The 22,589-nt window shown below is 39.8% G+C and overlaps 1 protein-coding gene across 2 annotated transcripts in view; it reads right to left on the bottom strand.

Moving 5' to 3' along the window:
• Positions 1-22,589, bottom strand: part of MED27 (mediator complex subunit 27) — an 87,027-nt gene that overhangs the window by 1,866 nt on the left and 62,572 nt on the right. The window contains exons 5-7 of one of the 2 annotated variants that reach the window (XM_009998879.1): positions 15,718-15,825; positions 9,664-9,705; positions 549-626 (exon numbers count right to left, since the gene is read on the bottom strand). In XM_009998879.1, coding sequence (XP_009997181.1) covers positions 549-626; positions 9,664-9,705; positions 15,718-15,825 — 228 coding nt within the window. The remainder of the gene's footprint in view (positions 1-548; positions 627-9,663; positions 9,706-15,717; positions 15,826-22,589) is intronic. The other variant, XM_009998880.1, reaches the window with a different exon arrangement.

Here is a 22,589-nt window from a genome sequence, read left to right as displayed (position 1 = left end):
TCACCTGCTGGGTGAGCATATGCAGTTCCTCAGGAACAGAGCTGGGACTGAGAGTGGACACAGCAAAATGGACTTTTCCCAGTCATGTTCCTCCTTCCCATCCTTCTCCCATAACTCTTATCAATTCCCCTACTGGGCAACTCTCACCTGCCTCAGCTGTAACACACTACCTGGAATTTCCCTCTTCCTGGGGAACTTTGAGTGGGGCAGACTTTCTACATCCAGAACTCAGCTCCTTGCTCAGTATGAACAGTGGGAAGGGGCTGGACCACAGCACAGATTTGGGCTGAGAGAGTTTTTCCAACTGTCTTCAGAGGTGACCCAGAGTAGCTTTGCAATTAGGAATCATCAAACAAATACTGAGGCCTGAGACAGAAGAACTGAATACAGCTCAGTCTTCCAAACACAATTATCCCAGGGAAATGGGAAGCAGCTCTTCACCCTTGTCCAGGTATTAAAGAACTACAGCTGCAGCACCACTGCTTGATGTCACTCACTGAAAGCATGCTGAAATCTACCTGAAAAAAGGTATTTTCCAAAACACTTACCATGAAAGATCTGACCACCACATCTGGCATTTGAGGCAGCTGGTAGTGCAACAGAGCAGTGGTCGCATGATCTGTCACCTGCAACAGAGCAAGGGAGAACATCCAGTTATTCATTCTGTATTTCACACCAAGCAGTGTTGATCTGAAGGAAAACAGGATAAATTCCATGGGGAAGCAGCAAACCAAGGATTACACAACTGTGAAGACATTCTCCAAGTAATCTGGGGTAATTTTTAGTTAGCTTCCAGTCCCTTCTGCCAACTTCACACAAGAATCATGAAGGAATCATGATCAATCACTCTGTGTGAACACAGGACAATCCGACACTCTTGGGAAGTTCATAAAGATCAAAGCTGATAGTGTTGGGAAAAGAACCTGGACTTGTAGCTCCTGTGAGCCAAGCAATGAGGAAAGGTGACCAGCTCTGACCAACATGCTTTGCTTTCCCACTGCCACCCCATTTGTGAAAAGGAAAAAATAAAAGACATTATGTGCCATATAAAATAAAAGCATCCACAGCAAATAATTTGCCTAACTTTGAAATGCCTACAGCATCAGAGCAGAACCTGTGCTCCTGTGATGAAATCCCAAGTATTCTGTGAATTCAGAAACAAGCAAAGTCACTAAACAAATCATGTCATGGGAAAGCACTTTGGTTTTCTCTTTACATGTTCCCATTTTTTCTCTGGTAATTTTTATTTTTTAGATAATATATTCTTTTAATCTATGATTTGCTCAACAAAATGAGTAACATTGTCAAGAATGTAGCTGTTTAAGTTCTGGAAGACTAATGTCTAAGACTTAAAAAAACTCCAAAACCAAACCCCAAAGTTTTGGGTTTAGAGAAAAAAATCAACAGTTTCAAAGCCAAGAAACCACCCCCCCTTATCCTTCTCTCAATAGGATGAAGTACTCTAAATTGAAACTGCATTTTTATAGAAAAATGATTATATTGTCTCCATTTTTTAATGGAAAAAACTTTAAAAGTATTTAACTCTTGTATAGTCCCATTTCAGGTTCCTTATGTTGAACAAATAGGAATTGAGCTCTCAGTTTCATTTCCTCTGAAACCAGGAATCAATATGATTATGGTTTATAAATACTTGCATTAGTAAAAGATTCCTGCCAGAAAGCTTTTTAATTCCCCAGACAGAGCCATAACAACACCTTACAACTGGGAATTACAGCTAGACAGAATACATATAAAAATGTATATTTATAATAACAACAAGAATAATTAAAAAAACATAAAATCAGGAAAAACAAGCAATGCTTTGAAAAATTTATGGTTTTTTTTGCTTTAAAAAAAATAAAAATAAATCACTGACATTTAAAAATTATTTTGGAAGGGGCAAGTTTCTGACAGCTTTGATACAATTCACTACCAGTATTCAGCCTGTCAGGTTTCTCAGATATTAGCACAACCAACATCTTGCTGCTTCTCAGAAGTTCTAGGCTTGATGCAGAAATTCTTGGCTGGGCTAATAAAGAACTCAAGACAACACAACCCCGAGACCTCTTTCACATCTTGTAACTCATAAATCTATTAATGGTCTTCATTAGTTTTATCAAAGCTTTCAACAAACTACCTGATTTTCTAGTTAATGATGAAATAGTGTTTTCTAGTTTTAACCTGGAGAAGTTCTGCTCCTCTCAGGGCTTGTTTGTGTATTTCCCATGGCTTGTCGACATACTAAATTATGAGTAAGATAAAGTGTGAAATGGAATTACAATTGCTACTCTCAGCTAACTCCGTTTGTCCCTGATTTGTACTTAGTCTAATTCAGCAATATGAATCGTGCTGAAGGATTCCAGCTTTCCCTGGAGAAAGAGAGTCTCAAGCTTGAAGCTATTCAGGGAGGTGAGACTGTAAGATCCATTCCTGAATAAATCCATGTATAGACAGGCTCTAATTCACACCACAAACTTCCTCTGCAGAGTCCTGACTCACATCAGTTTGTCCTACACTCAACCCAGTTGTAAGTTCTAAGCCAGTTTTAGAAGCAGATCCTGCTCCCCACCATTTGTGCACAACTCCAAAAGCAGCTCCATCCAGCGTGAATAAGGACATGTGATTCTGACACCTGGAAGGGAAAACTTTCAGACCCTGCACATATTGGTGAGTCTGTAAAAATAACCACAAAAGGGACCTCTCAGCCTTCTTGGGTCATTCATATGCTGGTTATCACCTCCATAAGTGACCTGGATATTGGGATCAAGAGCACCCTGATGAAGATTGCTGGTGATACCAAGATGAGTTGAGATTCTGACTGGACACAAGAGGTAAATTTTTTCCCCAGGAGGACAAACATTGGAATAGTCTCCCAAGGGAAGTGGTAGATTCCCCCACATTGGACAGTTTTAAGTCTCAGCTTGACAGGGTTGGCCGAACCATCTCATATAAACTATAGTAGTACCTACAAAGGTTGGACCAGATGATCCTTGAGGTCTCTTCCAACCTGGCATCCTATGATTCTATGATACGTAACCATATTAAAAATATATATATTAGAAACATGATGAACAGTGCATTCATAGCACAGCATCACTCAGATCAGTTGTTTCTTTTAAACACATCTCCCGTAGAGTTCAGAAATGACTCTGAGCTCTACTAGGTATGTGGATTTTTTGCTTTTAAGATGGTGCTTTTATAGGATAGTACCAGACATGTCAACGCATAGAAAGTTCTGAAAGTATTTATGAGCAGCCTCTCTCCTTCTGCTGTATTTCTACTTCTAACAAACTGTATTTTTTTTTCCTCCTGAATAACAAAGTTGTTTTCTCTTGGCACAGGAAAAAGTTGCTTAAAAAAAAAATACTGCTATTAACAAATGTAAATTGACTGGCCACTTTGGCAAAGTTGCACATATGCTGTTCCTATTGTAAAGTAAAGCTAATGAGACTCCACAGGGAGATAAAAGTCAGCCCAGAATTGCTAGAACACTAATAAATGGTTGCTGAATAAAAAGGAGATGATTTCTACCGTAAGCAAGTGCCTGATAAAGTGCTTCTAAAAAAGATTAAAGTGGGTGTCAAATCTGAGGAAGAGGAGCAGGGGAATGACCTCCCCCCCAAAGCCAGGAAAGAAGAGAAAAGAGCTGGGCAAATGAAGTGGCCAGAGAATGGGAGCAAAGAAAGAGTTAAACCCCCCAAGATAAAGAGATGATGAGAGAAAGCAAAAACTGGCCAAGATTAAAAAAGGAAGAAAAAAGAAAAGATCAATACCCAGCTTTACTAATGGCAATACGATTGCACAGCAAAGCAAAGCAAAACAAACTACATATGCACCAGCTCACTTAAGGGACACACTTTTTCTTCCAGCCAAGTTGGAATCACAAACTAATGTATTCTGAGTGTAGGATGACATTTTGTACATTCATTTTATTAACGCCACTTTCATGGCTCTACCTGACCTACTGCTACATTATTGGTCACTTTCCAATTCTACCTCTTTTGATATGGGAACATATTCCAAAGAGCACACATTGATTGGGATAGCTGTTGCTCTGGTCCTCAGAATAGATTTTGGAGAGATCTCGCAGAAAAGCTCAATATTTCACAGTTCATAAATTGAAAAGCACTTGGAATTTTTGTTGGGAAAATGAGGCAAGATGAGGCAATCTCCTGAAGCATCATTTTGCTAAATAAAATAGCTACTGTTTAACTAAGAACTTTGTGACAGAGCAAGAAAGACTTAAAGTTACATAGAAAAAAAAAACCCAACAATTCTGGCAAAGAGACTCAGAACAAGAAAACTTCCCTTCTTGTTAATTGTTAATTATATTGCCTGAGATACTATTTTTATTCTCCTTTTTGCTTCCAAATTCAAGTTGACTATAACCATGTACTTTTAAAATGCATCTCTGCTCCCTCCTTGAGGGCACTCGGTACATCAGGAATAACAACTAGACTGATACTGGATGAAACCTCACCTTTGTGCAAATTAAATCCAATGGTCTTACTTTTGATGAAGAACCAGGCCCCAGCAAGGGAGCAGGAAGACCTGGACTCCTGACTCCTGCTCAGTTTCTCTGCTTGGTAAATTAGAAACAGCTCATGAGACCAACACCCAGAGAGGAGCAGAAAACAAAATTCCTGTTATTTGCCTCAACCAAACTCACACTAGTCATTTCTAGGGCATTTCTTTACTGAAACGTGCTTTTCAAAGGTGACACATCCACAAAATGGCATTATTGGGCCTTGACAACACTCATTAGTCAGATAGCATTCCCAAAGCTGAAAATTCATAAACCTCACCTTTGTGCAAATTAAATCCAATGGTCTTACTTTTGATGAAGAACCAGGCCCCAGCAAGGGAGCAGGAAGACCTGGACTCCTGACTCCTGCTCAGTTTCTCTGCTTGGTAAATTAGAAACAGCTCATGAGACCAACACCCAGAGAGGAGCAGAAAACAAAATTCCTGTTATTTGCCTCAACCAAACTCACACTAGTCATTTCTAGGGCATTTCTTTACTGAAACGTGCTTTTCAAAGGTGACACATCCACAAAATGGCATTATTGGGCCTTGACAACACTCATTAGTCAGATAGCATTCCCAAAGCTGAAAATTCATTCATGAACAAAAACCAAACAAATAAAAAAAAAGCAAGAAAATAAAACACCCCCTGAACAAGTGCTTCCTCTAGCTGGAAGATGAAGCATAAAAGCCAAGATCTATGGTACAGTTTTGCTCCACCACTGACTAGGTACGTTCCACAGACGTGTGAAGCTATACCTGGCATAAAAACTAAACAACAAAAATACAAACATCACATGATTAAATTACAGAAGCTCTCTCCCTCTTCTACTATTGTATCTCACTGCCAGTAAATCTGCTTTTCAAAAGTAGGTGCAAAGCTTCGTTTAAGAATCCTGACTTTCCCTTGCTGGCTCATTCCCTCAAGTACAGCACTGACAACTCCATCTAATATACAGGGTTTCTCTAAATCCCCTGAAAGTTTTTAATTTATTTTTTTTTAAGCCCTGCTCAGTTTGCAGCCTTAACAGCAGCCTGTGGCAATGAGTTCTGGAGGATGATCATAATGTGGAAAGCTGCAGGAGGGTCTTTGCTCACTTCCAAGGATTCCCATTACTCCATCTGCTCTCTGGGACCACCTGTGAGTCTCTCTGGAGGGAATCTGGTGCACAGAACCTGGTGCCCAAGGGGTGCTCAGAAGGAGCGTGATAGATGGCGACTCTACAAACAGGCACTGCTGAGCTGCACACAATTCCTCCACACCCCTTTCCCCACTCCCAGTTCACTAAAGCACTACTGGAATTTTCTGAAGCACAGGATTTATCAGTTGTTTCTGGAGCTCAATGAGTGTCTGAGCTTTTATTTCACTTGTTCTGCTTATCTGGGCTGGGTCAGAGAGATTTGATTTCACCTAAGCAGGGCTTTGAACAGAGACAAGAACTGACCATGCAAAGAAGCAAAAGTGCAGGTGACCCTGGAAGAGTCCATCTCCTCTCCTTGAGAAGACAGCATCAATAGCCCCAGATCTGTCTCATGCATGAATTCATCCTGCATGTGATTTTATTCTGAGATTATTGACAAGAATACATCTTAATACATTACAATATTTATGTGCCCTTGTAGTGAGGAAAATCCTCCTCCCAGTTCCACCCCCTTGGGATCTCACCACTCACAAACACCTGGGGAGGCACAAAGAGCTTCTGAAAATGTAGGTTAAAATGAACCTTGGTGAAAAGAGTATTGAGCCAAAACAAGATCAGTTGAGACACCATTTAGGTGAATGAAAATAAGAATAGAATATGAGTTTAAAGCCTATGCACAGGACTCAAACAGCCAAACTGATCATATTACACAGCACAACCAGCTATGCCGCTCTTAACTGAGCTGCCTGATAAATTTATGTTTGACACCATCTCTCATTTTGATCCACTCCTGGCAGTTCCACTACTCCATTTATTCGCCTCTTTTTTGCATGCAAACTGAACCATTCTCTATCTCTATATATACGAATCTTCTGCACAATGACCTGTAACTATGTAGCCTTCTTCCCACCAAGGCCTAAAGCCCCCAAATATTTCTGTATTTCCTGTTTTGTTCCTCCTCTTGCACTAGCAGATCAAGAGATGCAAGGTGTTAAAGTAAGGAGGTTTAACTTCAAAACAGTTGCCTTTCCTGCAGAGTTTAAATGTCAGACCTATGTGGAAGTCTGAAAAACCTTTTCTTTGCTCCTTGTGCATTTGCCCTTTCAGGCTTCCTTCTCTTATTTCTCAGGTCCATTCTCTGAATCTAACCCTGCTGGTGGATTCAATGCCTGTAAAGCTTATTCACCCCAGGAACAGATTCAAGGAGTCTCCAGGGAACTCAGAAAATGTCTGTACACTTTACCAGTAATGGGTCCTCGGGAAGCCTGTCCCCCATCAAATGACACACTCGGGTATCCTGCCTCATCAGAAGGAGAGAGAAAAGGCTGCTGAAACAGCCAACATTTGCAAACAAGGAGTCAGGACAAATTTAGCTTCATTTGACAGGGTCAGATTGAAGATCAGAGGTCTCTGGTCCTTAACCTAGAAAGCCACGCTGCAACCCTGTGAGAATTTGACAGGCCTGCAGCTACCACAGGCAGGTACCTTGTGAGCTCCAGGTGTTGCTGCATTATCACTGAAGACAGAGTTGGAGAACTCAGTCCAGCTTTTAAAGAGACACAGCCCTGTCCTTCAGAGGGTCAATTTGATTTCACAGGGTTAAAGGCAGCAGAGCTGAAAGGGCCACTCGGCCTCCACGCTAGGAGCAGTTACTCATCCATGGTCTTCCTCCTCAGGATAGCACTTCCACATAGTGTTCCTGGTGACTGCCATGAGAAACCCACTTCAGAAGCACTCAGGTGTGCTCTGATACATTTACTGATGACTTTTTAATGGCACAAAACCAGTTGTTCTGAAGAGCCTGCAGTACAGATCTTAGACTAGTAACAGAGTATAATAATTTTTCCAACACTATTTTATCTATTTCCTTTATTTTGCCACAGCTAAATCACTGTTCCTGGGTATTACAAATGGATACATGTCCAGCTACAGAGAATAAAGAGAAAACCAAACAGCACCACAGAGAGAAAGCCTCCCATGCTGAACCACAGTATTTTCCATTGTCTGTTGAAAAACTTGACTTAGGCCCTAGCCTGAACTTCTTTAACTCTCAGCTCAATAGTACAAAATCTATTGATTAGAAAGTACCACCACCTTGCATTTTTATCACATTTCTCATGCAAGACACTGAGAGTCCCATGCAACCAATTCAGCAATAGCTCCTGTGAAGTCAGCAAGTATTACCCCAGCTGAAGGGATGTGGAAAACTGATCCAAAGAGAGATTAAATTGCCCAAGGTAACACTGAGCTGGGAACAAAATGCATAAAACTACTATAAAAAAATGCAGACAGCTGTTCAAGTGGTTACAGGCAGTCTCCTGCAGTCTTCTCTTTCTGTTTTGTGGGATTTTTTTCAGTAAATATTAATGCATTCGGTATTACTTAGAGAGAGGGAGTTGGAGAACAGGAACTTAGTATTTAGGTGACATCACATTGTTTTAAAGAATTAAGAAGAGAATAAAGACTCTCCTTTATCCATGATGCAGCCACACAGCTGCAGTGAGAGGGACAATTCATGTTTTCTTACGGACCTTTTCCACTTTTGGTCTCAAGGCCATTCCCTGGATCTGAAGAAAAATTTACAGACTTACATTCCTCTCCCTCATGCCCTAAACACAGACTACATTTAATCTCCTCTGTTACCCTGCACATATACAATTAAAATTGAATAATCAAAACTTCAAGATTTATTATAATTTTGGCACAAGCAATGGCAATATGACTTAACCTTTACTAGGTATTCTAAACTAAAACATTCCAGTAGACTCTGTTAGGCCCAAAAGAGCTCACAAGAGAACACACACACACGGGGAAATCCAGATGATGCTCTTAATTACAGAGCCTTAAATTTATTAGATTCTAAACATTACTTAAAAGCAAGCTGATAAAGAAGTTGCTAAGATTTATGCTGGTTTACTTCCTGCTGTATTACCCTACTTGACACTACAGATTTTTTGAGGAGGGAAAAAAAAAAAGAAGAATATTTAATCCACTAATCTCTGGGGTGAAGAATCAACTGCAGCAAAATTTTGCTTTAATGCTAAGGCAGAGATGGAGAGCAAGCAGCCTCCCCAAAAGCTGTCCTTTCATCTCTAGCAGGTTAACATCATAGGTCAAACATCTTCCCATCTGAAATCCTGGAAGGAAGATGCACGAATGCAGCTGATATGCCACATTTTTGACCCCTGCTTTCATGCCCTTTTGAGTCCCTGACCCCCATTTGTTACCCAGCCTCCAGAAGCAGATGAAAGGAAGCCAACTCAAGCGCCTCAAGCTGTGGCTTGAAGGTAAGGAAATCAGAATTAAAACCCAGATCAATCAGGACTTACAGCATTTTGACAACATGCCTTCAAAGAGAAATCTTTTCTGCCCTGCCTGGAAAACAGCGAAATATAGATCTTTGTTAAATACTCTTCTTTGTATAGTTTTATACTTATTGCTCCCTTTCTCCTGTTGGTCTTTTTTTACTTTCTGGGATGGCAGTCATGTCACTAAGTCACTCCTTTTGCTTAACACCCTCATGGGAAGAGCAGCAGGCAGAAATGAGCATCATGGAGAAAACTTCCAAGATCATTTTGGGATGTAAGTTCTACTGATTTATTAAACTCACACCCTCAGGAGAGCAGAGCAACTAAAACCAGTGAAAACAACATAACAAAATCCAAATGAACCTGAAACAGTCCTTCCTCCCCCAAAAGATTTAAACTAAGGAAGATTCCTCATGAAATGTTAAGAATAGAGGAGTATAATCTCCAATTTCCTACTCCAAACCATGGACTGGAACTGTGATGGGAAATAAATCCAAATGAAATAACAGCAGAAGTGACCACCTTTTCTACTCAGTTTTCTATTACTACTGATGAATGTTTGGACCCTGCAAATTGTGGTGACAAAGGAATAAATTCTGAATTATTTTACATTTTGCATTAGACATTTAAAATAAAACTCTGCATATCTCCTATGCAGAGTATTTAGAGAGAAAATATTTGAGACTTACCTTCTGAAAAACTTGATAGTTGGATTTAGACCATATGTCAAGCTGCAGTAGGGAAAAAAAAATTAGATATATTACTGCCTGTGATTATGGAGAAAAGGAAAATAAGCAGCTGTTCAAATTAAAAGAGCAGGCAAACAGATCTATGGAGACACATTTCTCAGTTCACTGTTTTGAGCCATTCCCTCTACCTGTTGCAATTCAAGAAAGGGAATTAATATATCAGATTTCCTTTGTATTGCAGTGAAGAATGAACATAGTTCATCACAGTTGCAAGTTAAAAATTATTTATATACAAGACCTGTGGAATTAACACGTTCTCTTTAAAAGAAAGCAAAATATTAATTTGTATAGGGTGGTGGCTGATCTGTGCAAATGCTCATCAGTTTCAGTCTGTTTCTAAATGAGGGCATTTTTACTAAGTTGGTGCTTGTCTGGTGTCTGAATAAGTGATTCAGTTACAAATGACACAAAGAACGTTTAGCTGAATTAAGTCCAAGCACTGGTCTACTGGGGCTGAATAAAACATCCCTTAGGAAACTGCATTTACATTTGCAGACAAAAATCACACTAAAAGAGATTTAAGGTTGTAGTAACTGTGCACATCCATGACTTAAATGCGTGCTCAACTAAATACAAACTCCAAGAACACAATTGAAGTAAGTTTTATTAGCCTCAGAGACCAGAAGGTAAGGCTGTCCTGGTTAAACAACCAAATGCTTGATAAATCACACATTAATCACACATTAAGCAATTTCAAATGACATGCTAATGCTCTTTTAACCCAGCCCTGTGGAATATCTTGTATTCTGTCAAGGAGAATCAGCAGGGAAAACCAAGAGGAACTTCCACCAATCTCAGATTTGCAGATTACTTTTTTTTTTCACTACAGATCCAACTGTACTCAACAATTCCATATGCACAAAACTTGTCACAGGAAAAACGTTTGATACAGCATCAGCCTCTGGGATCATAGTCTAAACAAAACAATCTTTTGAGTGAATTTATGAAGCAGGTACAGCTCCTCTAGTGCTTGGTAACATGGCTGGACAAACATCTTCCCACAATGGTGGTTTATCTGCTTTACTGTTAGGCACATCTGATAATTTTAATTCTGTGTTTGGTGTCCTAGCTGAAGTAAAGCAAGTCACAGGAAGTGAGTAAAACACACTAGAGGGGGGTGAAGGATGAGAGGGAGAAGGATGCTGAACCCAAGCAATTAATTCAGATTGCTAAAAATGTTCAGGATGCTACAAGTTCCCATTCTTTTAGGAGTAATGTTGTTAAGTGGCCCACTTCTAACTACTGGTACAGAAGTGACTCTTGTGTCCCCAGACCTTAGCCTGGACAGGAGGTGATGTCAAAGACTTTAAAAATCACTTCAGGATTGATGTTTTGTGGCTTAGTACTGCTGACCTTGTCATGAGACAAAAGGGAGCTGATGTCTTGATGCCTTTTGAGGGTTAGATGAAGACAGAAGTACCCTGAGGCATGTTCCTCCAAACCTTGGTACATTTACTGGCTCTCAGGGTGGGATCAAGAACCTGTGTGACACCAACAGCACTCACACTGTAGAGTCCACCAGCAGCAGTTCAGCCTGGACTTTGACCTGAGCTTGATTTACAGTGTAATAATAGACCAGAGCCTGTCAGGAAGGAAGGATTGCATTTACATATTAGAAAAGTCTACATTTGAAAATAAAATATTAATATGTATTTAAAAAAAAAAAAAGTTTTCATGTAACTCAAGGTTTTCTTTGACTGCAGAGATGCTATAATTGGAATGTATGTATGGTTTTGCTAATCTCTAGTGATCAAACCAAGTATGTGATCCCTTCTAGTTAGACCCAAGATCTAAAAAAAACCCCAAAAACCCAACAAAAAACCATCCACTTCAGATGCTGCATTAAGATGAGTCCAACAGATTCTGAATGTTCATTAGTTAGCACGAAGACTGAAAAGCTGAAAAAGTAATGAGTGTCTGTCTCACAGACAGGATGCTATCCAAGTTGACCAAAAAAAGAAAAAAGCAAAGAGAAAAAGCTACAACCTCCCCCCAACCACAGGCATACATCCTAAATGACTGCCCACCTTTCCCCCTGAAACAGAGGATTAAGGCAGAGGCAGATTAAAGAATGCATCGTTATAGGTCTATTATTCTTCAACTTTTCACTTTCAATCAAGACACACATTTATAACTAAAAAACTGCTGAAAGCACAATTTCAGGGCATCCTCTGCATGCGAATGAAACTGGGGCGCTTTTTTTTTCCCCAATGCCCCCACTCTCCACACCCACCCCCCAGCATAAGTAACAAGAGGCCATTTTCTGAAGGTCGTCTGAACGATTTCAAAGGCGATAACAAATCAGAATGTTCCCTGCATCCAATATCAAACAGGTCTGGTGCCAACATTTATTAGAGAAATCGGATTCAACCCCCCTCTCACCCAAACACACACACATCCAGCTTTGAAGTGGAAAGAATGCAGGGATCAGAAATTACCCAAGAGACAGCTCTGGCTGTCTTTGAAGCTTTCCTTTGATACTACTATTTCTTTTCCTCTCTTACGCTAGGAGGCTAAAAGCTGCCTTTTCTTATTGATATGGGGTAATTAATGAAGCCATAGAATTAACATAACCAAAGTTCCTTAACGTGGTAATTCAGTGGAGGCTCTTACGTTTCTTAAGTCTAAGGGATGCAAAAATAAGAATCTGGTGAGGCAGTGATGCTAAGTACCCACTCTAAATATGCCCTGTCAAGGTGGTTCTTGGTCCCTCCATCCAAAGCAAAGCAGAGCAGCACTTTGCCAAAAAACCCCAATACGCTTTTATTTCTCTTGGCAGACCAGGGCTACTAATGGCTGAGCTGACAATAAACCTGCCCTGCAAGGGTGAGCTGCATTTCTTCATTTATTCAGGAATCAGAACAACACGAGTAATTAATTACTATCCATGGTTAAATTCCAGTGCACAATGAGAATGTCAAGAGTTTGAAATTCAGGGTGGCATGCTGCCATCACTGAAACCACAGGGCTAATTAAAATGCAGCAGTGTGTGGTGGATGCAATGGGCTAGTACAGTAAGCAAGAGAGACTGCAGAGCAATCAGCATCCAGAGGCTGCCAAATCTCACCTATTGTTTTTGCAAAGTGCCACCAAAAATGTCTAAGTTATGCAGCTGGCAACCTGGCAAAGACATATTCTGCAGGGTTTGTGAATAATTCACGAGAGAAGTACATGAAGCACTTAAGAAATGCAATGACTCTTTGTCTGTATAAGCAAAGCTTGAAAATAAATCCCAGAATGTAGTGTTTTTACTCACTGGAAGCTTAAGACTTCTATTTTTTCACTTTAGTTTTGAAAGTATTTAAGTTTCTGAGAGGGAGTACCCAATTTAACTAGACTCCGGTACAGCAGAAACCACGTGAAGCTTTAATGTAAGTACCTGTCAACCTACACAGCATAAGATACAAGCAGACAGCAAGCTAAAGCCACCCAGATAATGCAATGTCAGCTTTCCTGTGTAACTGCTAGCACGCCACCATGCACAGTTCCACAACTAGGAAAAACACCTATACTTGGATTATTTCTAGACTTGCCTGACTCACGGACCAGAGGAGTATTGATGCCTCTGCTATTTGCACTTGCCTCGTCCCTTGTTCTTCCCAGGAATGCAACATTTGCTAAAACAGTTGTACTTTCAGAGATAAATGATGACTCCCCTGATCCACAAGCAAATCACTGGCCTCTGTTGTGCACAGTCCATTTTTCACTTACTGTCTGTGTGATCACTCAGCCTCTTGCCAATGGCCATTTCTTCTATTGCTGAATACCACTGAATATATATATTTTTTTGCCCCTAAACCTGCTCTACCTGGAGAAATCCCCCCCACTGAATTTCACTTTTGTTCCTTAAAGGACTTTATGACTTGTGCAGTTAGGAGGATGTCTCAATAGATCCTCATTCAGCTATTTAAGTGTAAAGAAGCACAACAACTTCCCCAGTGTCCTTTCTACAACATGGATTCCAGAAAAGACAGGAGCTTCAAAACTGCCATATTGTGTGATACCACCTACTTAATCTTATTGCTGCTGTTTACAAATATTAAACGCTTCCAAGGAATACAAAAGCTAACCATTAAAGCAGTAATTACTGTGTAAATTGTTCACTGGAAAAACTACCACCTCCTACTGTGATTCTGAGGGTTCTCCATATTTTTGTTATCTAGTCAAGATTATACTTGCTGATGTCCTTTCTCATACTCTTCTGTGTCTCTTCTGAACTCCAGTGCATTTTTCTCTCTATCAGGCTAGACACTGAGAAGCTCAGATAGTATGGTATGGTGAAACCTCACTGGAGTACATTCCCAACAGCATCTGTTGTGACAGGCACAGACCTTCAGGTTTGGGATGGCCCAATGGAATAGCTAAGTGCCATGTAAAGGTCACAGGTTCATGCAGCTTTGTGGGAGCAGTCACATAACTTAGCTTTGGACACAGAACGCTAAACTGGTAGAAAACAGACTCCCCTGCAGATTGGCTTAGAGCAAGAAAATCAGCCAGGTGTTAGCACTGATACTCTGGAGAAGCTAAACTGCTCCCCACTGACAGCAGACAAAGGTTAGTGCCTCGTGCCCAAAGCTGGCCGTGGTGGTTCCTGCACTCCCCCTGGCAGCAAATGATGACAGAGAAATGGTATAAGGATCTCAAGAGAGATACCCTGGAGCTAAACACAGACCAGATGCTGAGTTTCACAAAGGAGCTCTTATCCTCAGCTTTTCAGCACATACAGCATTATTGTATTTCGAGGGAGCTTCAAAGGAAACTGGATCCATCAGAGAAAATGAGCACACCCAAACCAAGCGTGACACAGGAATCCATCAAGCACTGTCACCGCTCTTTAGGCAGACTATCACTTCACACCCAAGCAGAACTTGGGGTGAAGAGGGGCTGGTGCCATAGGTCTGTATCTATATGCTAATATACAGGGAGAGCAGAGCAGCTGCTTCTGCAGCAAAGTGGTATTTAAACCTGCCTATCTGCAGATCAAAATCAGGCAGTTTTTTATTTTACTGCTTCTTAGCCCACTCCAGTGAGGATCTCTCACCTGGGAAATGCAGCTGTGCCGTTTCCTTCAACAGATCAGCTCCTGGCCTTTTCTAGGGAATGGAGAGTCAGACTCAGAGCCACCGAACTCTGGGTCAGCACACATCATGCTTCTGTGTGCTAAAGCCACAGTTCTCACTTTTGAAAGGAAAAAAATCTCACCTAATTACGACATGGCCTATGGGTGCCAAGTACTCATCTCAATATAATGAACTTTTGTATTTTAATGGGCTTCATAATCAGTAGAGAAAACTCCAGAGAGAAGATGTGAAACGTGGAGGTGTTTAGTACTGTTACTGGCAAAGGAGAATCCTGGTGGATGTCTCAGTAAGAGAGACCATTCCACCCTGAAAAGGGATGAGGCTGAGCCCAAGGCCGTCAGGTCCCATTAACATCTTCTGAGAACCACATGGAGCATGTGCAGTCGGGTGGAATCTGAGGGTTCAAGCAGGGTGAATCGTTCATAAATCACTTGTGGAAACAGGTAACACTTGATTTAATAGCTGCTGTTCAAGATGTGCTATTACTGACAAGCCAATTATTGAGGACTACCTACCAATAATTCACACCATTATGTTTATCAAGTTGAGCTTAAAACTGGCCCAAGATTTCCCAGTGGTTCTGAGAAAAGCGAAATCTGAACCTTGGGCTATTGATGTGCTGGTAAACTGAAAAAATGTTTTCTCAGTAGACATTATTAACAAGGCAATGGGGGTCTAAGGTGATAAATTAGAAATTCAAGCAAGGGCTTCAGAGCTTAAAAAGAAGTCAGACATTCAGGTATGAAAAATCCAAGCAAAGCATGATAAATTTAAACCTGAGAATTTTGCAAAACATCCAAAGACTTCTGACAGTTTTCTATTGCTAGCATACTTGAGATGGGATTCCTGTTCTCTGTCTTTTCAATGCCAGGTAAAATTCAACTGTAGTATTTCCGGATACACAATAACATACCTTGCCATCTTCAGTGTAGACGTTTTCATTGTAGCCCTTCACTATTGTCCGGTCAATGAAGAGGCTCCTCATCACCATGATCACTTTTAACACTTTTCCTAAGGTAACCTGTGAAGAACAGGAGAAGGACAAACACAAGCTGAAGGAGGGAGAGTCGATGGTGTCTGAATTCACAAGACTGTCGAGCGAACAGCTTAAGTTGATACTATTTCTGTTTTCAATATTTTATAGACAAATCAAAATAAAAGATCTAAAACCACTCTGTGTTATGAGGAAGAGACAGACTATAAAGTGCAGAACAAACAAGAATTCATTTGCAACTGAAAATGTATGAATTCACAGAATTCCCTTGTGTAGACATGACACTGCCAAGCAACCCTCTCAATTTTATTAACACCACAACTCAATAACTTGTCAAAAACAATAAGCAAATGTGATTATTTTTGATGTGCTTGATATTCTCCAATGTATGTCCACTTAGAGCAAAATAATTTTAAAGAAGAATCCTCCTCCTCCAAGGCTAGCTTTTAAAATCGTATCATGAGTATAATGGAACACATTTTAGATCCAAGCAAAATGTAAAATTACTTAAGGGGAAACTATGGCTAAAAAGTAAAAATGTTACCATTTCAAAGGTCTAATTTTCTTCTGTGAAACTGGTAAAGTGTAAAGAATAAAACAGTATAATGGGAAATATATAGGGTCAGTCAGAGTATAGCAACAGAAATAAGCCTAAATTATATTATTGACAAAAAAAAAACAATAATGAAGGCATTTTAATCTAAAAATCAATTTACATTTCAAAGATGAAGCTGCACTTCAATATTGTTAAGATGTGTGCCTAATAATAATTCTCTTTTTGTTTTGCTACACAGAGTTTTTCCTCACCCACAAAAGCATAAAACTGAGATTAAAAAAGAAACATTTAGTTCACGTTACTATTTCCCAACCAGCAGCAGCTCATTTTCCACTGTGTGTTCCAACATTTTGTCCAGTATAGATTAACCCAGGCTAGAACAAGTGTGTTTTTACTGCTAACCTCAGCAGACAAACCCACACCCTCCCCCCAAAAAATCAGTCAATATGCATCTTCATTGATTTGTTACATGTTTTTCCCTTTTAACTCCTGCTAATGACTCCTATCTACCACTTTGTTTCTAGCTGAGTATCCTTAACCTGATGCTGACTAACTAAGAAACTAACAGGTAAATCAACTCTGAAGGGCCAAGATGCTTTTCCCCCAAGGAGGATGATGGAAAACCTGGCACAAAAACTCCATCTCAAAGCTGGAGGAGGGTTAGGAGGGAAAATGATGGTAGCAAAGGGGTAACAATATGGAACTCTGCAGAACAATTACCCAAACTACTGTGAATATTGCTTATTATTATCACTATAAAGCAGGACAGAGTTACAAATCCGGAAAGGAACTGATGACAACTTCGTGCCATGGTACATGGAGAAAGGAACTTTGGGAGAGAAGTCTAAATAACAGGGAAGAACAAGCTGACAGCAAAAGAGAGAACAGGGATACAAGAAGGGCATAAAGAGTTAAGACAGAAAGACTTCAAGACAGGCTGCTAGGTATAATTTTGCAAGAACATGAAGAGTAAAAGCAGGTCAAAAGAACAGGTACTGTGTAATTAGACCTAGTTGGTCTGCAAATATAGTTATTTCAGCACCTACCACTGTATCAACTAACTTAAAAATATAAAATCATGACCCAGAGGTGCCCCCTCTATGATGCTGATCATCCACTGGAATCAGAAAGACAGTTTGGTCCTAACTGCTGAGATGAGGAAATGGAGTCACTTTTTACAAAGTTGTCAGCACATTTAGAGTTAACAGTTTTTGTTGGGTTTTTTTCCCCTACCTTAGACAGACTGGCACTTTGCTAGGATACAGGTCTGCTGAGAGAACTGACTCTTACAACTTCACATTAGGCATCATTCATATAGTAAAATTAAAAGGAGGAAAATCTGATATATCAGACAAAAACAAATCTTCAGAATGGGAGAGCAAAAAGGCTGCCCTGCAAACACCCAGATCCAGCCTGACGAGTCATATTTTTTATCTCCATTGCCTTCACAAACTTCAGTGGATGCTCACTTCTTCTCCTAAGTTCTGCATTCATGGTACTTCTCATTGTTGCCAGGTGGAGAAGAATGGGTGAAGTTTATCTGAAGCCTGTGTGGGATGTTCCTGAAAATCCTCACAGTGAACAGGGGAACACAACAAGCTGAAAAATCCCATTTGGCACTCTAGCTTGCTTGAATATACTTATTCTGGCCTTAAACCTCCCCACACTGGCACAAATGTTTTCAGAATGCTTCTGCATTAGCTCACTGCCTTTTCCCAGATCATCTGTTTTCATATCCTTCCAATGATTCATGCCACACTTTCAGAACCCGTCACAGCTACCCAGACCCCAGCTACCATCCATCACCCAATGCTTAAAGGTCAAATTCTGCAGACTGGTCTGGGACAGCAGCCTCAATCATCCACTTTTAATGTCAAAAAAACAGGATTACGCTGCCTCCTGCATGTGTAAGGAGCTGCGTAAAACCATCCCTAGATGGGTGAGCTCCCTGAGGAAGGCACTGTTGTTGCAATCTCAATTCACACAATGGTTTGTACAAGGAGGTCCCCTCCCAGAGCAAGGGCAGCCAGGTGCCATGGTAATACAAGTGACCCATAGAATACACTGCAACTTTGGATTTAGCACAGAAAACTTTCATATTTTGTGTCACTCTAGTTTAGACATGGGATTCCTGCAGGTTTTACACCAGCTAGAAGAGAGATTGGGATTTCCACAACATTTTTGCAGGACTGTATCATTAGTTAAGCCTGACAGAAGCAAAAACTTTGTAGAACTGAGCATAGCTCAGAGAAATTATAGTTCATCATTTTAACAGCACTGAAAGAATGAGGCTAGTACTACAAAGAATGAACAACAGCCTGTCACTAGATTGGAGGATGCTGTTAAGATTTGGAAGCCAAAAGTATGCTCCACAGCTATTTTCGGGGTAAAGCACTTTCCTTGTTGTACACACTAAATGGGATACCCTTCATTTTTGCCTCTAATAGTCAAGACTTGTCACTGTTCTCAGGACTTAATGTTTTTCTTCAGCACAGTTGTATTTTTACAAATCGTGTTTTCCAGCAAACCATTTTCTTTCAATGCCTGTTCAACTTGAAGTCCATGTTCAGGAAAGATCTATGTATGGAATATAATTTACACCTATCATCATACAACTGGGTCCTTACAGGTCACTTGAAAGAAGGTAATAAAAAACTAATGGTTTTGGTAAAAAAGGAATTTGATAGTTCTACTCTGAGCTCCAGCAGTGCAGGTCTCTCCTTCTGGAGGTCAAGACTCACCCAGATGGTCCTTATTTAACGGTTGCTAAAATGTCCCTGAATTTCCACAGGTATCAACTGCAAGAAACTTCTTCCGTTACACAGAAAAGGTACCTTTCAATTGTGACAAAAAGGCAACAATTTCCCTTCTAAGCCAACTTTCTCTATTAAATTTCAACTTCTTCTGTCGATATCCTGTTAAGACAGCACTTGGCTTTTTCATATTTTGCCTGAAGGAGAGATGCCAACTCGTCCTTGATGGAGAAAATTTTAATTCAAATCAATACGTGTACAAGGTCACTTTAAAATTCAATTAATATGAATGAAAAAATATGCCCCACAGTTGTGTGTGCTGAAAGTGGAACAGTTGCAAGTTAAATATTTCTGTACCTTCTGTTTTAGGTCTGTGTAATAACAATGTACTTCAAACTTCCTTTTAACTAGACTAAATTCAGACAGTGAAGTTATTCATAAATCCCCTGCTTCCTAAAATGGCAAGCTCCAGAAGAAGGTAGGACAGGCAGCTGATTGAAATCTGCAATATTATGCAGTTTTTTCTGACAAAGATACAGAAAATAAAAAAAATCTTCTTGAAATATCCCAGTTTTAAAAATATTTTGTCTATCACCAAGATAATTCTCAAAGAGCATATGACAGATACTGTGTGCCAAGAAAGGGGGAGGGGGAAACAGAACAAGCAGTGAGAATGGTTTAGATAATTTCTGGCTGAAAAAGTTCCCATTTAACATCACTTGTAATTGGAAAAGAAATAATTACCTCTCCTAATAAGTCAGAAACAGAGTTAAAATTAGTTTACAAAATGAAAAGGATCAAAATTAATTTACCATGCCAGAATTTCTGCCTGGAGGAAATAGCTTGAAACGCCCCCCCTTTAATTTTTCCTCCACACACAGAAAGCCCTTTTATAAACAATTTTTTAAGTTGCATTAACAAACATTCTTTCTTCAAATTTATTTAAAAATGAGATGTCAGGAACACATATGCTGACACCACCAAGCTCCACCACTTTGCAAAAAAATTCCCAAAGCTCCAGATTTCCTCTCAGCATCCCAGGGATTTTGCTGCTGATTTGAGCTGCAGACGCTCTGCAATGCAGAGCTCAAAGAAAGAAAACACTGTTTTCAGTTAACATGGGCACCTCACTGGCTTGTATAAAAAGGGCCACAAGTTTGTAGGCGTTTTTTATTCACTTTAGAAAACAAAAAGGCAACATCAAAGCAGAGATGTAGCCAAGCTGTACATATTTCCAGCAAAAGGCCAGACACCTGCTCCTTGCCACATAGCCAGCCCTAAGCTTGTCCTCCCACTCACGCATCGATCTTACTCATCATGCAATCCCTGGAAATCATATTTTCATGCACTGACAAAATAAGGTTTTGTATAAAAAAGTAAAATAAATAAAAATCCCACCTAGACTTCCAGGTAATTGGGTTTCTTCCCTATGTGTCATCTGCTGCTGGTATGAATCCTGTGCTTTCCCTCACATGCTCGTTATTCTTTAATGATGCCTATTTGTAAATAGCAAGATAAGATGCAATTAAGCCATTAGAGTTTAAATAAATAAACATACTAATTAGGTTTTGTACAAGGATTCCTTTTGTTATGTGAGGGCTGGAATTTACCTTTCATTAGTCCAACCTAATTGCAATAGTGCAAGATAAGAAGTCAACATAAATGAAGGACTTTAAATGATTTTGCCACATGAGGGATGAGCTGGTGATCCTCTCCCCTGGTAACATGGCATCTTTGCTCAGTAAGGTGTGCAAACTGGCACAGGATATTGTTCAAAGGTTAAGAGACAGATTTTGCCAGTGGCCAGTTGTCCAGCATTACTACAGATAATGAGATGGACTTGCCTCTTTTCCCATTCTAAATTATAACACAGCAAGAATTTTACAGAGATTAAAATGATGTCTGGTCTTGCAGACATCATTTGCAGACATTTGTATTTTTATATGAGAGATCTATTAAACATCTAGACATCAATATAAATTTTGAAAATTTATAAACAAAAAAATTGTAAAATATGAAAAGAAGTAATTATTTCTGCAGTGAGCTCTGGTTTGGCAGAAACAATTTGATTATTTAAATTGAGCTGTTTTGTAATTATATGTATAACAGACTTACAAACTACAGGAAACTATTCAATTATATGTAAAAATATTTACCCAGTTTGTATCTTCCATAGTAGTGCTTTTATTTAGCTTAACAAACTGGAGAGACAGGTTATTTTAGGCAAATCAGTTCCCAGATGAAGACAAGAAAATCAGTTACTCCACCTGACTAGGACTGGGTAAGTACTGACAACACCAAGTCAGTCCTAGTTGTCAACTGGAAAAGCTGGGCTAACGTTTCCTTTTTTCTAAAATACTTTTGATATTAATGTATGAATGAATGAATTACACAGAGGAATATTCTCCCACTGAAAAAAATATAATTCTGAATTTTGATCACAGAAACAAGATGCATGAAAAAAACACCACGATCAAGTTATTTTAGTAGAAAAAAACACGTATCTCTAGGAATTCAATTAATCATTCAAAAAAAAAGGCAAAAATCTAGGTATTTTTCATTCATTAAAAAATCAGTTCATGTTTTCTTAACATGCAGCTGAAGTTTACCTATTTGCAGCTCCTGGCATTTGGCCAACAAAGCCCCACAAAAGCCTTAAGGAGTCCACAGTTCCCTCTGCTGCTCCTGGAAATTCATTTTGCATAACATGGTTATTCAAGCTGATATAATTCTACGTTTAAGTCTTTTTTTCTGCACGGCGTGATTAAAAGATTAAGTGAAAAAAAATCACTAGTGAAGAATTGGGATTAAACAGCACCTTGAAAAGACATGATAAACTGCTTTTAAAATCAGTCGAGGATTTCACCCAGCTCTGAAAGGTTTCAATTATTTATGTGTTTGGTCTGTGTAGCATAAATCCAGACTAATGAGGTACAATTTATGTGTATAAATCTAAAGCATAAAAAAAAATAAATCTCCTATTGTCTGGAGGAAGCAATAACCTCAAAGGACTAGGAGGTGGCAACCCTTCAAGGCACAGCATTTATGGTCTCAGGAACAGTTTATTTTTTTATTTAACGTTCTCAGCTTATGTGTGCACCTTGGTTAGGGAGAACCCAGCTTTACACAAAGGTTACTCACTGGTAGAGTTAGGCTGGTAATTATTCTTTTTGAAACACTGGAGAAACCTCAGACCATGGAAGCCATAGAATCACAGGGGTTGGAAGGGACCTCTGAAGATCAGAGTTCAACCCCCCTGCTGCAGCAGGAACACCCAGGGTAGGTCACACAGGAATGTGTCCAGATGGCTCTCAAAGTCTCCAGAGGAGACTCCACAACCTCTCTGGGCAGCCTGTCACAGGGCTCTGTCACCCTCACAGGAAATAAGTTTTTCCTTATATTGAGGTGGAACTGCCTGTGTTGTCACTTGGTGCTGTTTCCCCTTGTCCTATCGCAGGGCACCACTGAAAAGAGACTGACCC

The sequence above is a fragment of the Chaetura pelagica genome, unplaced genomic scaffold (assembly GCF_000747805.2).
Source record: "Chaetura pelagica isolate M959 unplaced genomic scaffold, ChaPel_1.0 scaffold405, whole genome shotgun sequence".
In the NCBI taxonomy this organism is placed as follows: Eukaryota; Metazoa; Chordata; class Aves; order Apodiformes; family Apodidae; genus Chaetura; species Chaetura pelagica.
This window is presented reverse-complemented; position numbering and strand designations above follow the sequence as displayed.